Raw genomic sequence first — 17,783 nt, 5'->3', positions numbered from 1 at the left:
GCCGTGGCGAGGTGGGGCGTACACGCAGGCACAAGTTTGGCGGGCCCAGCGAGTTCCGAGCTGGGAGGAGTTCACAAGACAGCAGCAGAGTTGGTGAGCCCAGTGGGGGGGGAGCGCCGCCGCCGCCGCCTCGGCGTCCCTTAATTCTGGTCACCTTAAACTATGGGCACTGGGCGAGCATCGGGAGGCCACTATGGGCAGCTATGTCTATCCCAACTGAAGTGCACCCGGCGTATAAGACGACCCCCCCACTTGGAGGCATGTTTTTCAGGGGTAAAAAGTCATCTTATACGCCGGCAAATACGGTACCTCACAAATGAAAGAAACTGCCTCAGTCTCACATAACAGTTTATTTGAAATTCATGCAAAATTCAAATTTTCATGAGGCAGAATTTGGATTACTTGGATATAAAACTTTAAAAAGTGTGGAATGTGTGGTATAAAGCAACGGTCCCTGATACCACGCAAACGTGCATGCTCGGAATTGCCACGCATGCGCTTTGCCCCCACTGGTAGGGCGCAAACTCACACGCATGGCAGCGCCGTGCAAACGTGCATGCACAGAGCTGCCGCACATATGCGTTTGTGTCCACAGCTCTGTGCATGTGCGTTTGCATCCGCCAGCATGCTGGCGGCCGCGCCTGCCTCTCCCGCCCCCCTCCTGCAGCAAGAAGCTAGCCGGGCTGTGAGCGAAGCGGCCTGGCGAGCTTCTTGCTGTGGGGGGGGGGAGAGGGAGGCGCAGCCGCCAGTGGCCTGTTACCGAGGCCTTCACGGCCTGGTGCTGGGCCGCAGACCGGGGGTGGACAATCCCCGGTATAAAGCACCTGGGAGTATGGATATTCATATCTATGGCTAAGAGAGCTCTGTGCTAAAGAAATTAAAACACTATGCCCGTACTGTTCTAATTTTGCAGTGTAAAAAACTAGATTCCTTGCACAATTCTGTTTGGAAGTAATAGCGGCAAGGTCACTGAAGCCCTGCCACAGGTTTCTAAAAAGTTTCTGGATTTTGCAATTTCTATTGGCAATGCCTACATGCTTTCAAGCATCAAAACAAAAGAGATGCTCTAAAAGCTGAATTCTGTTTCCATATTCTGTGCTGTGAAACAGCAGCATATGCAGAACCCTTCCATAGTTTTGTCACTCGTGCTATACAGTAAATCCACACAGAGATCAGAAAGACTACTACAACACTGAGTAAGTTTCCTTTCAGTTTGGAAGTATTTTAATGAGTTGTCACACTGATCTTATTTTCATAATTTAAGAACCCATTCTGTATGTATCATTTGCCAACTGGAAACAAACTTGTTGGGTGTTAAGGATCTCTGCACTGTTAATTAAGCACTTATATGTTACATATAAACGGTCATGACTGGGGAAGGCACTGGCAAACCACCCCATATTGAGTCTGCCATGAAAACGCTAGAGGGCATCACCCCAAGGGTCAGACATGATCCAGTGCTTGCACAGGGGATACCTTTACCTTTACCTTTATGTTACATATGAGAAGGACAATAGTTGGATGTTTATCCTAATAGCTGTTCAGCTTTACTTTGCACAGTGGAACAGATTATCCTGCCTAATATAACACACTCTGCTGAAAGCATTCATTACTTTGATATTTTGCTTTCATTAAGTTTAGTTAAATTATGCCTCCATTCTAATGGTCCCCCAAATCACAATTGAGATTTGATGGATCGCTACATTTATCATTGTGGGATTCTGTTCTTCCTTCTCCATTTCAGGGTTTGCTTTCTAACTATAGTTTCCAGCAACATCTGATTTGGGCAAATTATGTTTACTGCCAGTCTTTAAAACCATTCTTTGCAAAGTTCCTTCAAAGACCAAGAACCTGATTAAAGGGAAGCTGGAAGCAGAGAAGTAGAGAGTCAAAGTTTGTGGCGAAGGTGGGAATCCCCAGGGCTCAACAGGAATATTGGTTTCTTATCTTGCTACATAGGCTAGCCTCATTAAACTCTATATTCCTTACAATCTCCTCTTCATTTCATTTGGGACAATGGGACTGTAATGTGATGTAAGTATTATGTAATGTAACTTAGAATCTAACTCTTCAGACAGGAGAACAAACACAGCAGAGCTTGTCACTAGTGGGGATGCTTCCATGCTTGCGTGGAGACAGATGGGACTAGCAGCAAATCTCTTTTAATTATTTTTCTCCACAACTGGGAAAGTGTCTGCCATTAATCACTAACCTTAACATTTTTATTTCCCCTACATTTTTGTGAATGACAATTGAACCCAAAGGACTGATTTTGTTAGTCTAGCAAGGAACTATCTGATCTTCATTATCATGCTGTATATTTGTTCTGGTGCTGTTTACTAATTTACTACTAATTTAATCTCTCCTATCTGTAATCTTATGATTCTTGTTCAGTTGTTTGAGGAAGTGTGCAAGCACACAAAAGCTCACGGTTTGAATAAAACTTTATTGGGTTTAAAGATTCCTTTGGACTCAAATTTTGTTCTGCTACTTCAGACCAGCATGGCTTCCCATCTGAATACTCCTTAGAAAATTAGACTTCCATTAGCATGTTTTGTTTACAGTCATTTGGCAACATAGGAAATATAAAAATTGGGTTTTGTTTTGTGAGAATAAAATAAGATTTAACTAAATGCCAACAGTAAGTCTATTCAGGTGCTCTAAATCCACCTGTTGTAACTGTAACAGTGTTATTTACTTTTGCTGATTTTATTAGGAAACCTGAGGCTTCTTGTGCTCTGTAAAATCTATGAAAAGAGGTCTTTGAACAGCAGTGTCTTGCTTGACTAAGCATTCCAGTAAATCTTCAGGTGATTGGAGCAGTTAGTGTGAACCATGGACTCTCATTTCATTAGCTCTTTATTTATATTATAAATACTGTGAACTTCTCTGCTGGAAGAAACTATATAGTCCTATTGACTTTCACTGGCTATAAAACAAGCTATGAATAGTATCGTATTGAGTCTTCAGTGCAGGGGGAAACCATAAAGAATTATTAGCAATCTAGGAATTATGCTACAGTTCTGCATCTGTAGCCCAGCATTGTCTGTTTGGAAATCTGGCATTATTTTGGTTCATATTTTAAACTGAAGATTCTAGCTCAGATGTTAGTTCAATTTTATTTATTAAGGAATATAATTGAAAATGTTTAGGTACTTAGAAACCACAGGAGTAGCCATAAATAGAAGTAACGGGAATAGGACTTTATTGTAGAGTCTTGTGTAAGCAATTTCCTCCTGCATTTACATACTTCTTATTTTTTTTTGCTCTGACCTGTCAAATAATAAAATAATTTTGCTCTTTTCCAACACCATCCATTTATTTTTCAATTAGCATAAAATATCAAGAAAATCGTGTCCATTTTTAGTGTTACTAAGTGAAGACCTGCTTCTAAACATTCTTGGTGACGGTGTCCCAAATGGTAAGCAGCTCTAATTGTTCCATCAAAAACCAAGATCAGAGGGAACCTTTTCTTGTTAGCATTTCTGCGATAGATGTAGGGAAATGATTCACATGACAAAGTGGGGAAAGTCAGTTCAAATGAGAGGCAAGAGGCCAATTTGAGGTCATTAGTATGCAGGGCGTGAGTGAGAACTGCCAACAAAGCACGGGATTTAGTAGCCTACTTATTAGTGAGTTGGTAACCTCTGTCTGTGCTATTCATAGTTGCTAAATTGTACTGAAAAGAAACTTGCCTAGGCCAACATCTACCATTTCAAGACACAAGAAATATTTGCACTGAATCTAGAAGGCACTTTTCACTCCTTAGGGAACTTCATGCTGCACTTTAAAAACTCTAAATCTAGAATAAACTCTTGGAATTTGATTTCTGTGGGCTAGTTAAATAAGCATGCACATTTCTGATTTTTTCTTAGATGAAGAAGCAGTTGGGTGATAATGAAGCTATTACTCAAGAAATAGTTGGCTGTGCTCATGTGGAAAATTATGCATTGAAAATGTTTCTGTATGCAGATAATGAAGATCGAGCTGGGCGATTTCACAAGTAAGTGAGACGGTGCAGTCCTAAGCAGAGTTTACACCTTCTAAGACCATTGAAATCTACTGTATTTGGTGGCGTATAAGACGACTGGGCGTATAGGATGACCTCCCAACATTTCCACTCAAAATATAGAGTTTGTTACATTACATTACAGTACTATGGGCCACTATGGGCAGCTATTTCTATCCCAACTGAAGTGCACCCGGCATATAGGACAGCATGTTTTTCAGGGGGGGAAAGTAGTCTTATTCGCCAGCAAATACTGTATATATAATTGCACTAAAAATAATGGTAACTTATATTGTAGCAGATCAGGCATCAGGCATTTACTAGCCTCCTCTCAGGAACTTGACTTGAGCAATGATTCAGTCACTGGTTTTATGTGAGTTGCTAACTGAAACTCTGTTTTTTGTTTTTTTTCAAAATTGTTTGCAGTTAACTGTACGTTTTTAGCCTTAAGGCAGCTTTTGTTAAGCTCATTAGGTCTGTACCTGGTCAGGGCCTGGATTGAAAACTAACTTGGGACCCTGCAAGAAAGGAGGCATGTAAATATAATAAAAGTGTTTTTTTTTTCAATTGCTGTTGAGACATTAAATGTTATGTGTTTTCCCCCCAGAAATATGATTAAGTCTTTTTATACAGCAAGTCTTCTAATAGATGTTCTGACTGTATTTGGAGAACTAACTGATGAAGTAAGTTACATAATTATGTAGTGTATATCATTGATTGCATGATGTAAAGGGTCAGGATTTGTCACCAGTCCAGTAAAGTTAATCACAGCTCCCTCTGAAGGCAGCCCTCAGTGATGAACCTGTTCCTTTGATTTCAGTTTAACTTGACTAAATTTAGATGGATTAGGTACTACTCTGTGTTACAATTTGGGATCCAAACATCTTCCCTAGGAATCAGCAGGTTTTGAGTATGCCTAGTGGGATTTGTATACAGCAAATCCTGGGCACAAATTGAAAGATGGCACAAATGGACATGTTATTTGGGAATTTAAGGAACAGAAGGTCCAGAGGCCCATTGACTATGTTGAACAGTTATGTGATTTTTTAATTTTTTTAGATCTGAGTCCCAGTATTTTCTTTACAGGATGCTTGAGCCACACTTTGATAGTGTGTATCAGCCTTCCTCAACTTTTTTTACTGTTGAGAAAACCCTGAAACATTCTTCAGGATTTGAGAAAACCCAGAAGTGGCACAATCATGGGAAGTATAGCCACCTGGAGCCCCTCCCCTTTCCACTCTCTCCAGACCCATCATTGGATGGGAGAGGGGATGGAGGTTGACATGACTATATATGGTCATATCACCCAATAAATATTAAAGATTTTTAAACAAAAATTAATTAGCTCCCATTCATTCAGGAAACCCTTCCAGAGCTGTCGAGCAACTTCTGGGTTTTGTGCCATATTGAGAAAGTATGGTGTATATTGACAAAAATAACATTACAGTAGTACTGAAAATATAGCAGTGGTTTTTCACACATGTTTCTAGCCCAAATTCAAGATACTGGCTTCAGCTTTAAAATAACATCACAGTAGTACTGAAAATATAGTAATTGTTTTCCATACATTTAAGATACTGACTTCAGCTATAAAACCCTAAGTAATTTGTGTAACTCAAGGTATGTCTTGATGCCTGCTAAGATTGTAGAAGCTTTTCAGTTCGTTGATGATTTTACTTAAGTATGGAGATTTATAGTGGAGTTAGAGCATGCTTTGTCAAGCCAGAAGGATACAAAGATCAAGAAATACAGTTCATTGGATCAAAGACACACACACACACACACATCCATATAGGGAGCTGTAATGGATAACTGCAGATGTAATGGTGAACTAGGGGATCTTGTTCCTCTTGCATGAGGAGTAGGGATGCCACAAACTGGCTGATGATAAAGTTCATGAGTTTTGGTCAGTTTTTGTTTGTGAAGAACTGCCTCAAACTATAGATTAAGGCAATTCATGAAGAGCAGAAAACAGGGGTTTTAAAATCCTTTCTGCTGTTCAGAAAAACATTTAAACCCCTGCCTTGTGCTCCCCAAGGCACGGAAGTCCCCATGACTCAGCTGATTAATTTAAATGGACCCCCTAATTTCTGCTTTTCATGGGGAGCAGAGAGCAATTTAAACTTTAAATGGCTCACGAAACCAGATCTGTTCGTGAACCAACTTCCCAGTGTCTATGGGTTGTGATTCATGGCTGAACCACAAATCTGAACTGCAGAAATGCAGTTCATGTCCATCCCTAATTAGGAGTAAGGCCAAACAGAGGATAAGCATATTGTATGCAGGTCGGGAAACTAGGATAGAGGGAGTCCTAGGCTGGGTAGAAGAATGCATATAAGGGAAGGCAGGGGAGATGGGTTGTGTGATTTTGCAGACAGTTTCTTTGTCATACTTTCATTGATCTAGACTGTAAACTGCTTGCCCCAGACTGAGAAGAGTACTTGTAATAGGGCTACTGGGATAAGCAAGAGACACATTTTTGTGCTACTACCTTTCCTCCACTAAAAAAACAAAGTCCACCATTAGTTGAATGTCTTAGAAGCAGAATTATAGGATATGCATGATATGTATATTTTTAAAAATAAAAAAATATTGATGTGTAAACAAGGCAAGCTTGTAATTGTATTGCTTTTGTCGGAAATTGGTTTACCCCAAGCTTTGGCTAGTCTAGAAGAATATTTTTATACTGCAATTTTCACTACCTGAGAGAATCTCAAAGTGGCTAATAATTTCCGTAACTTCCTCTCCCCACAAAAGACATCCTGTGAGGTAGGTGGGGCTGAGAGAGTTCTGATAGGACTGCTCTGTGAGAACTGTGACTGGCCCAAGGTCACAACACTGGCTACATGTGAAGGGGTGAGGAATCAAAACTGGCTTGCCAGATTAGAGGCCACTGTTCTTAACTATTACACCCAGTGGATTCTACCAGCTGAAGTGACAACCTTATTATATAAGTAGTCATCAATAAATCTAGAATTTTAATGGCAACAGGCCTATTTTAGCGCAGTCAGCATTCTTTATTGTCTTTCTCTAATTTCAACAGGAATTTTTTTCTTGATCTTAGAGGTGGTCAACTCTTTTTCAAGCAATATAAATTGCATTATTTTGCACTTCTAAGCAGAGCTGTAGCCTGTCTTCTGTGGACTTAGAATGATATAACTCCGCATCGGAGTAAACTGCTAGGAAGCAGGCCTAAGCAGGTCTACTCAGAAGTAAGTCTCATTATCTTTAATGGGTCATATTCACAGTAATGTACCCCTAGGTTTGCAGCATTAGTGGGCCTTTTTCACAGGCTAAGCTGCATTAGGATTTTGGAAACATAGAGATACACACAAACACAGAGAAATATTAAGAAGCACAAAGTTACATCCTTCTATTCCCATTGACTTCAATGGCATTAAAAGGACTTAACTCTTAGGATGGCACTGTTAATTTTTAACACACACACACACGCACCAGCTTGGTGTAGTGGTTAAGAGCAGCAGCCTCTACTCTTCCTCCAGATGTAGCCGTTTGTAGTTCTCTCAAAGCTCTCTCAGCCTCACCTACCTCACAGGGTGTCTGTTGCAAGCCACTTTGTCTTTGACACTCCTTCAGGTAGTGAAAAGGGATATAAAAATAGCTCTTCTTCCATATTCTGCAAATATTAATGCTAATCTTGGGAGAAAAAGATAATTCTTGTTTTTTAAAAATAGTTGGTTGATGATTTCCCCTTTCCTTCAGACTGATAAATCAGGTTAAACAATTGTATATTGCTCAGGTTAAACTATTATATATTGCTGTTTTTCTAGAATGTTCAACACAGAAAATATGCCAGGTGGAAGGCAACATACATTCATAATTGTCTAAAAAATGGAGAAACGCCACAATCTGGACCTATTGGAATGGAAGGGGAATACTGTGAGTAAAGATTGCCTATAAATAGGATTAACTGAATGGAAAAAATCATAACACATACCGTTGATAGTATTTCTAGTTTTTCATTGTTAATGGAGATTCTTGCAAGTCTTTTTTCCTCTCTTATCCTCGCATAATTTTTCTGTCCGTTCTGTTCTTTCAAAATGCATACACAACTGAATTAATTGTCAGTTACATTTTTGTTTGAAGTATGGTTAGGTGAACTTAGTCAGGCTTCACTCTTTGAAATAGTTGGGATCCTTGAATGAAAGTAGATTCCACTTCAAGTTGAAGCTATGTGTAACTTTTGAACTGGACAGACATTGCTTCAAGATCTACATGGAGACTTTAAAATAACTGATGTATTTTCACAAATGTGGAGTAACAACTTAAATATACCTGGGGGGGGTTAAGTTTCCATGTAGAACAATGTCAGGAGATAGGAAGTGTGACTTTAGTTTATATTTCCTCACTTCTGAGGCCAATGTACATTTCACACTGTTCATTGTTTATGTTTCCTCGTGGTGAGTTTATTGGCTTTTTGCAGCAAGAAATGAACCAAGAAAAACTGGCCTTGCATCATCATCATCATTTTAAATGAAAGATGATCTACAGAGCAATACTTTTAGCTGCCTTTGAACAATATTACTGAGTGTACAGTAGTACAAGAAGCAATTACTTCCACTGGATCAGAAGTAGCTTGAAAATGTTTTTAAACTGATGACAGTTGATTTATGCTTCCCTTCCTTTAGCACATCCAGGGACATTGGCAGAGGGAGGAACAAAATTTCTTGGGCCAAGGCTGCTCTGGGAATCCTGAAAAATCTGGCCTCTTTTTCATTCATGCTGTGACTAGAAGCACTTCCATAGGCTTTTATTTTAATGTTGACCTTTACTTGAGCTCAAACTATGCTTACCAATTAAGTGAAATGGAAAGTGGGCACCTGTGAATTCCTAAAAAGGTTCTTTTCTCCATCTATATGTTTATATTTTAAATGTATGAGCAGGAAGAAAACAAGCAATCCCCCCCCCCCCCAGATCGTGGGATGGTTCTTGACAGGCCTGGATAAATCAAATGTGACATGGGGAATGGGCAAAGTATTTACCTTTATAAGCATTCAAAGGACATACAAATGTACATCACCTGAAATAAACCTCTTGCTTGCATACTTAATATGTGGTCCTCTGTGGCATTACTTCAGTTTTATTCAGTTGAGATTTCCATAACTCTATTTAGGATTTCACTGTTAGAAATATTAAAAAGAGTACGAATAATTCAGGGAGGATGCTGCCTGGTGTGTCTTGCCATAGAAATATCGTTTACTTCATTTTATTCCATTATCTACACTGAATGATGAAGGAAGGAAGATGTTTAATTGTTAATCATAGCAGCAGTTTTGTTTCTGGATGGGTTTTTTTTCCTCTCAGCAGTTTGCCTTGACTATCTGTCTGGCTGGGAGCACTGGTTTTCCTGTCTTGAGAGTGAACTATTGAGTTTTGCCACTTTAATGTTCTTACCATTAAATTATTTTTAATTGTTAGATTACGGTAATCCGGATTGTTGTTTAGCATCCCAAAATTTGCAACTTTGAGCCTGTTTCGGAATGATGGTCCCTTATAAGTAACATTTATAACGTTATTTACTTGTTTTCTACTAACATGCTTCCTTTATGTGTCCTGTAGATGAAAACTGGTGAAATCAGTTTTAAAAACTGCTCTTAAAGTTACATTTTATGTAGTACATTGGACCACAGAGTCCAGTGTGTAGCATATAACCTACAAAATTTAGGACCTAGCAGTGGCAAAGGTCATATGGAAATGTATCGCTTCTCCAGAACACCCTTCTCATAATTCTTGCTTTGTTCATTTGGGAAAGAAAAGCAGCATTGTTTAAGTATACTGGAGAGCTACCCCCATTCCTTTCTGCTTGCTCACTTTCTTCCTTCTCCAGCAAATGGAAAAAGACAGTATTGAAACAGAATGAAAGTAACTGTATGAAGCAGGACACAATTTCATATTTTTAAAAGTGTTGTTCTTACCGTGATTCTTGAAAACCATAATGTAAATCTTGGAAATATTTATACAGTGGCATGGACTTAAAATGCAGTTCTGATTTTGATGTGTTTTTTGTAATAATATTTCTTAAAATAAAAATTTAACACGATGCATTTGATGTAGCATAAATGCAAATTGTATGGTATGTATAAAGAGCATTCAGTATTGACACATCTAATACCATGCTACCATGCAAATAAAAATGAATTCATTTATAAATACGTTATTAGGAAATGTAAGTATCAGATAACATATATTCTTGCCATTGTACAATGGTCTCAGTTGATGAAAACCATCTAATGAATCCTTTGGAGTTCTCAAAGAGAATAAAGACCTTCTAGACCAGCTCTCGTGAGGGGAAATGCCTTCAGGGTTGCAGAATACTCATGATATGCATACAGACAAGGTTTAATGATTCAGCTGAAAATTACAAGCAGAAGGATTCACATCAGCAGTGATATTACCCAAAAGGGCATTAGTACAGAGTAGTTTCAGCTCCTGCCTTACTTAAAAGGAAAATCAATAAATCTTGTTTAACTTATTCTGTTTTCATTGCTTCCCTTCCATTCTGTATAATAATGCCTTCTTAAGTTCATATCAGGGAGAGAATGCATCATGGTGATGATCAAATTACTGTGCAGCTTTTTTGATATATCACAAGGGGTCTTTATTTCCCCCCCCCAAAAAAAAAAATTAGCAGCCAGTTCAGAAATCCTACATGGCAAATGACTTTTGAAACTAAATGCAGCTTGAAAAGAGTTAAGTTTTGCATCAGGGTCTTCACATTAAAAGAAAAAAAACTGTGAAAGCCCATGTGACACTGAACATGTAACTCTAAACTGCTGTTCAGATTTTGGCTGATATTGTTTGGAGCAAGGGAATGGAACCTTCCTTTCCTCAGACCTTTGGGACCATCTCTCCTGGCATAATCCTCCATGTCTTGTCCAGTCTTCATCTTGAAATTTACTGAAGGTCCCTGGTCCATGAACTAACCACCTTTTGTCAAGAAGGGTGAAGGCCGTCTTAGTAGTGGCCCAACATCCTGTGGAACCAGTTGTCCAAAAAAGTGTGTGCCTTCTAGGTTTCATAGGGCATGTAGTGTTGCTCTTTTTCGGGTGGCCTTTGGGTGATTGTGATATATTTTAATGGAGATAGATTTTAACTGTTTTATATTTTAAGAATTATTCATATTGTTTTTAGTGAATTATTGATGTATTTTATGTGCTGCTAGCCGCTACTAGGCCTGTTCAGGGGAGAGGGAGTGGAATATCATTTTAATTCATAAATTTGTTCCAAGCAAAGGACTTGCAGGGGGGCATCTCATTGCCCTGCCCTTCGTCTTTCCATTCCCTGGCAGCCCCCCCCCCCAATAGTTTTTTGCTTCCTTTTCACCTTCCTACCCACTATTCAGTGTACCATTATCTACCTCTCCGTCTGTAGTTTTCCCTTCTTCACCCCCCCCCCCCAGCAGCCTATGGCTATGGTGTGCAGTTGTGGCCACCAGGACCACTTGACTGGTGTGTAACTAGCAATGGCTTGTTGGGAAACACCTCACTTTCCACTATATTGTCCTCCTCACACTGTTTGGTATTCCTGACAGCCCCCGTTTCCTAATCTTTCCTTTCTTCCTAAACCCCAACAGATCTAAGTTCTATTTGCTCCTTTATTCAGCGATATTTATTATTTTTTGTTTCATTTATAGCCTCCCTTTCTCCCTGTGGAACCGAAAACAGCTTGCATAATTCTCTTCTCAATGTTATCCTCCCAACAACCCTGTAATGTAGTTATGGCTAAGAATTTTATGACTGGCCGAGGACTACCCTTTGAAGGTTCCACAGTAAAGTGGGAATTTGAACTTGAGTCTCCTAGACTGTAGTCTGAAATTCTACCCACTACACTCGCTGGCTTTCATGGAGCAGCTGCTGTAGAAAAGTGAAAGCAACCAATCCTGAGTGAATCTTTCCAAAACGCTTTACGATGTGGGAACAGTGATTTTGTGAAGTAGGTGACACTGAAAAGTTGGTGCCGGTGACGTATTACTAAATATACAAATAATCTTCTCACAATTTGCCTGTGTTCTGCCCTTTGAACAGATGATGAAAATGAAGAAGTTGGTTCCCCTGCTCTGCCTAGCCAAGAATCTCAGGCATCATCTACCTACGAATCAGGAAATGCACCCACAAGCAATTACACTGGCATACATATCCCACCAGGAGCTCATGCTCCAGCTAACACTCCCGCTGAAGTTCCTCATGCCACGGGTATGCTGTTTTGCCTCCTTTTAATAATGTCAAATTCCTCTGCCTCATTTCTTAAGTACCAAATGTATAATAATTTACATTTATTGCTCTGTACATTTATCTTCTTGGGTTCAGTCTTGTTTAGATTAATGATACCTGTAAATACCCTTCAATTAAAATATCCATAAAATTATTAGAAAGTTACCTGTCAACTTCTTCCAAATTTAAGAAGGAAGAAAAATTTTTTAGTGGTGGATGGGGAACCATCAAAGGTAAAAGTTTAAGTCTGTGTGCAGAGATAGTCTACACATACTTTAAAAATACAGCCAGGAGTTGAAGAACTATATTAGAGAACTTTGCCTTCCCCCCTTTTTAACAGTAACCTTTAATACCTTATGTTAAGGACAGCTCTGGGTTAGCATGGGAAGAGGAGTCCTCAGAGGAGGACAGCCTGTCCCCAAGCATCACCTTGGAATATCATTCTATTGAGACAGCCTTTTCAGTGCCTCACCAAAGGGACACAGCACTAGCACCCAAAACATCCCCTGAGCCAGCAAAGCCCTCAGTCCAGAAGGTTCCAGCATCTGGACTGTATTAATGAATTCCAGATATTGGACTGAAAACTTTGATGTTGTAGCCTAGGACTTGTATCCAACTTGTTGAGCAGAACACCATGGAAAACTGCTGTTAAAGCTGTGCAGACTTGGCTGTGAGGCTTTAGCGAGCTATTTTGCGGATAAAGTCTTGTCGCTCCACCATGACCATCTGTGCCAAGCATGGCTACTAGTGCCCTACCTGTCCCTAGAGCACCTGGCCACTGTGATCCATGCAACGGTCAGTTCCAGGTTAGACTTCTGAAACTTGTTCTACACGGGCCTACCCTTGTTCTTGACCCAGAAATTGCAACTGGTACAGAATGCGGCTGCATGGGTCGTCACTAGGTCATCTTGGACGGCCTATGTCCAGTCATTGCTGAGGCAGCTACATCAGTTACCAGTTTGCTTATGGATCAGGTTCAAGATTTTGGTTTTGACCTTTAAGGCTATACACAGCTCAGGCCCTATATACCTGAGGGTACACTTACTTCCTTATGCCCCCCCCCCCCGCAGGGCACATCGCTCTGTAGGTATGAATCTTCTGATGGTCCTGGGGCCCTGGGAAGCACACCTGGCGTTTTTCTGTCCAGGCCCCTACCTGGTGGAATGAGCTCCCTGAAGAGTTGTGGGCCCTGATGGAGCTACCTGTCAGAGGCTGCAAGGTAGAGCTTTCCCACCAGGCATTTGGTTGAGGCCAGGTGATCATCCTGGGATATAAGATCAGGTTCCCCTCTTTAAGGTTTCTGGGCACGGTATTAGACGGTGCCCGAGTTCCTGGGTGATCTACCCCATTTTACCATCATCAGTGCTGAGATCTGGTCTGACATCTGGACAGACTCCAATGGTTTCACTGTGGGTAGAGGATTTTTAGCATTTTTACCGCCATCTTATAGAATATAGTTTTAGCTGTGGGAATTGTTTTTAGGCTTGTTGTTGTTATTGTGGTTTTAAGGAATTGGATATTTGTATGATTATGTGATTGTGAACTGCCACAAGCCAGCTTGTTGGGAATGGTGATATATAAATCCAATCCTTATCCATTATTCCTCTTAATATTTGTGAAATAGCCCTGGGGGTGGAGATGTCCTGGCTGTCCGAGATGGAATAGGGCCAATCTAGCCCTCCCTCCCTAGCTCCCGTCCTCCTTCCCTGGACGCTAGCCACTGTGCTCTCAAATGCCTGAGAGAGAAACACAAACACAGAGAGCCCTGCCAAACTGCAAACGACCCCTGATTACCTGCTATGGCTCCTGCTGCAAGGGAGGGAGAGAGACAAACTACAAATGGTCCTTGCTTCCCTGCTACAAAGGAGCCTGATTACTTCCTATGGCTCCTGCTGAGAGAGAGAGAGAGAGAGAGATCTGTACCTGCCGGTGTCCCCTGGGTCCTAGCGCCCATTGTATTACTCACTGCAATGGGCTTTCTTGCTAGTAAATAAATAAACCTTGTCTAGAAGTTCAATAGACAGTGTCAAGCTCCAGCCGGAGAAGAGACTTGTTGGGACTTTGCCCTTACCCCTGAAAATAAAGGAAGACCCTCAGCGAGAGTCCTTTAAGCCAATTTTGTGTCCATCTTCATTTGTGGTTGGAGAAAGGCTGGTCATTCAGCCAGGAGGGGCACACCCAACACCTCACATCATATTTAGAGGTACAAAATATGAAATGATGCTATATAAGCACATTAGCATAGTCTGCAACCTTATGCACATGTAGTAGTAAGCCCAATTGAACAGTGGGAATTAGCCCTGAATCAGCATTTTAAAGGTTATATTAACCTAACAAATATATTACAGCTAGGAACTCTTATTGTTCTATATAGTCTTGACAGGTTCTAACAAAGAGGGATTCCATTGATTTCCCATCTATCATCATTATAGGAAATTGGTCATAGGTGGGAGCCATAACATTTTGGAAGAACAGGAGATGGCTGTTCTGTTTCTTAACTGTAGTATTTCTTCATCAACTGTGGCATGCAGTGTCCTTGTGTTATTTTTATTATCTAATTTGTCTTTATAGAAGTATTTCTGTTCTTGAGTAACAAAAGTTCAGTGGACTATTGGATGTATTTGAAGCCTTCTAATCCAGTGGTTCTCAACCTGGGGGTCGAATAACCCTTTCACAGAGGCCATGGCAGGGCAAGCAGCTTGGCTGGGGGGGCACCGCCACTGTTGCTGCTCCTCCTGAAGGTGCCCGCCAATTTATATACAATTTATAACTACATTATATACAATCATGAACAATGGCTCTTCACACCATTGGTCAGTTTTGGTTTAATTTCTGTGAAAGAATACTTTCCTAATTTTATGGTTAGGGGTCATCTCAACATGAGGAACTGTATTAAAGGGTTGCGGCATTAGGAAACTTGAGAACTACTGTTCTAATCACAAATGAAATAGCTAATTCACAAACGCTAAATTCTGCATAAATTACTGGTTTAATGTTTTCTAGAATTATTGTGAAACATTAGCCTTTGTCCCAATTCAGTTCTAATTCAGATAGTTCCAAAAGTGTACAGATAGAAAGTAATTTCCTGTTAGCATATGAATTTTAGAAAACTTTGATCGTTTTTGTTTCTGTGGTCATTTGTACAGCATGCTTCTTTGATTTATCTACTCTGTGGCCTTGTAAGAAAGTTACAATGCAATCCTACTAAGAATCTTACTAAGACATCTGCTCAGTGGGACTTGTTCATAGAAAGTGTTTTTAGGATTGTACTGTTAAGGATTGTACTGTTCTTAGGATTATACTGCCACTTATAACATCCTCCCAGAGAACTTCTTACTCTCCACCGTTCTATTCCTGGGAGTGCCTTTCTGCCTCTGGATTAATCTTCGGGGAGTATCTGAAATGCTTTGTGGACAAACATCACTTTCTTTCAGTGAATCTAAGTCTGTGATATGCAGATATATAATCATTTCTCTAAATATACTCAAAACTTCTCTCTTGAATTATTTACAGGTGTGACAAGTGCTTCAATTCAACCCACTCCTCAAACTGTTCCCATTGTAGATCCTTCACTTTATAATGTTCAGCCTGAAGGTGCGTAGGTCTCTGGAAGCACTCAAATGAAATAGATGAAGCTCCTAGTAGGAACATAATTCTGGCTGTTCTTTCCTTACTATCTGGGTTTTTTTCTGAAGCAAGAGGGAAACTGAGTTTTCAGACAACGTTTAAATGAAGGAGGACAGAAAGGGAGAGTAGGCACTAAAGGCATATATCACAGAGATCCCAGTTTAGCCTGTAGAGTAGTGGTTCTCAACCTGGGGGTCAGGACCCATTTGGGGGTCAAACAGCCCTTTCACAGGGGTCGTGGCAGGGCAAGCAACTTGGCCAGGGGAGTGCCATCCACACAACAGCCTTGTGGGGTAGATTGAGCGTTCGTCCTTCTGGAGCAGCGGAAAAGAGCAAGATCAACATGGTGGGACAGGACGCAGAACTGAACTGAGAAACCCCAGAAAAAAACCCAATTTATATACAATCATGAACAGTGAATTTTCACGCCATTGGTCAGTTTTGGTTTAATTTCTGGGAATGACACTTGCATGATTTTTTGGTTGGGGGTCATCACAACATGAGAACTGTATTAAAGGGTTGCAGCATTAGGAAGGTTGAGAACCACTGCTATAGAGGCAGAGCAACCCCTTTCACACAGCTGATTTGTTGCTAGAAACAAGGTCTGCAAAGTGTGCAGAGGCAGTGCCATATAATTCATTAGCCTGAAATATAAGAACTAAAATCTGTGCATGTACTGATTTTACCTCAGAGTTATCTCTACAGAGCTACCTCAGAAATTTTCAACCCCTGATTTCACCTGACCTTGTCTTTTTAAAATTTGGAATATAAAAATATAAAAAGTGCCATTTAAGTTATATGAGTTAAAAGGGGGTTCCATTCCTTCCCTTGGGTTCCTGGGCCAAGCAAACAGCCAAAATATTACACTGTGACAGGGTGGGAAAGCCAGAATTCCTCAGAAAAGGGGAAAACTGATAACTAGGTCATAGAAGGAAAAGAAAAATCACAGAAGGAAAAGAATGGAGGGAAAATCTTGCCTCTGAGCGAAGGAAGTGGACTGGAGCTGTCATAACTGCAAAATATACAGGGGTACATGTCATATTTGCAGAGATTCCTCAGCATACGTTTGGTTTGGAGAAAAGTGCAGCACTGATTTGTAGATTAAGATATCCGCAGACATGACCACATTAGAGAAATAATATATATACAGCACTTAAACGTTTGTAGTTTCAAATGAGGATTTAAATTATTTCTGCCTCTCATATTTATATGTTTTAACTTTTTTTCAAAAGCAGCTACTAATTGGGTGTTTCTATTGTACTATGAAAGTTTCAGCTTTCTTATGAAAGCTTGATCCAAGCAGTGGCCAAGCACACATGCAGAAACAGATCTACATGTATGTCTACTCTCAGTGGTCCCCAACCTTTTTATCACCGGGACCGGTCAACGCTTGACAATTTTACTGAGGCCCGGGGTGGGGGGGTAGTCTTTTGTGGAGGGGCGTTGCTGCCGCCTGAGCCCCTGCTCCACTTGCTTTCCCGCTGGTGCCCCTGAATTCCCACCGCCCACTGGGGGGCGCAGCCAGCAGCAGCTATGCAGTGCCACACCGAGGGGGAGCCCCAGCCATGGCGGCCACTGGAGAGCCAGCAGCAGAGAGGCAGGGCAGCCCCCGAGGCAGCAGCCAGGGAGTGGGACGAGGAGGAGCTGCGGACCGGTACTGACTGATCCACGGACCGGGACCGGTCCCCGGACTGGGGGTTGGGGTCCACTGCCTTCTCTGCTAAATTAGTTATTTAAATGAGGAAGTTGCCTAATATACCTCATGAAGAAGAACTGGGGGTTTTGTAGTCTGCTTTTTGCTACCCAAAAGAGTTTCAGAGTCCTCTCCCCACAAGACACCCTATGAAGTAGGTGAGGTTAAGAGAGTTCTGAGAGAACTTTGACCAGCCAAAGGTCACCCCAGCTGGCTGCATGTG

At 40.8% G+C, this 17,783-nt stretch overlaps 1 protein-coding gene across 2 annotated transcripts in view; it reads left to right on the top strand.

Moving 5' to 3' along the window:
• The window catches only part of VTA1 (vesicle trafficking 1), a 32,325-nt gene that overhangs the window by 10,601 nt on the left and 3,941 nt on the right, over positions 1-17,783 (top strand). The window contains exons 3-7 of one of the 2 annotated variants that reach the window (XM_077351185.1): positions 3,876-4,003; positions 4,617-4,692; positions 7,801-7,909; positions 12,055-12,222; positions 15,754-15,834. In XM_077351185.1, coding sequence (XP_077207300.1) covers positions 3,876-4,003; positions 4,617-4,692; positions 7,801-7,909; positions 12,055-12,222; positions 15,754-15,834 — 562 coding nt within the window. The remainder of the gene's footprint in view (positions 1-3,875; positions 4,004-4,616; positions 4,693-7,800; positions 7,910-12,054; positions 12,223-15,753; positions 15,835-17,783) is intronic. The other variant, XM_077351189.1, reaches the window with a different exon arrangement.

The sequence above is a fragment of the Paroedura picta genome, chromosome 1 (assembly GCF_049243985.1).
Source record: "Paroedura picta isolate Pp20150507F chromosome 1, Ppicta_v3.0, whole genome shotgun sequence".
NCBI lineage: Eukaryota > Metazoa > Chordata > Lepidosauria > Squamata > Gekkonidae > Paroedura > Paroedura picta.
Note: the sequence above shows the minus strand (reverse complement) of the source record. Positions and strands in the feature narration are given on the sequence as shown.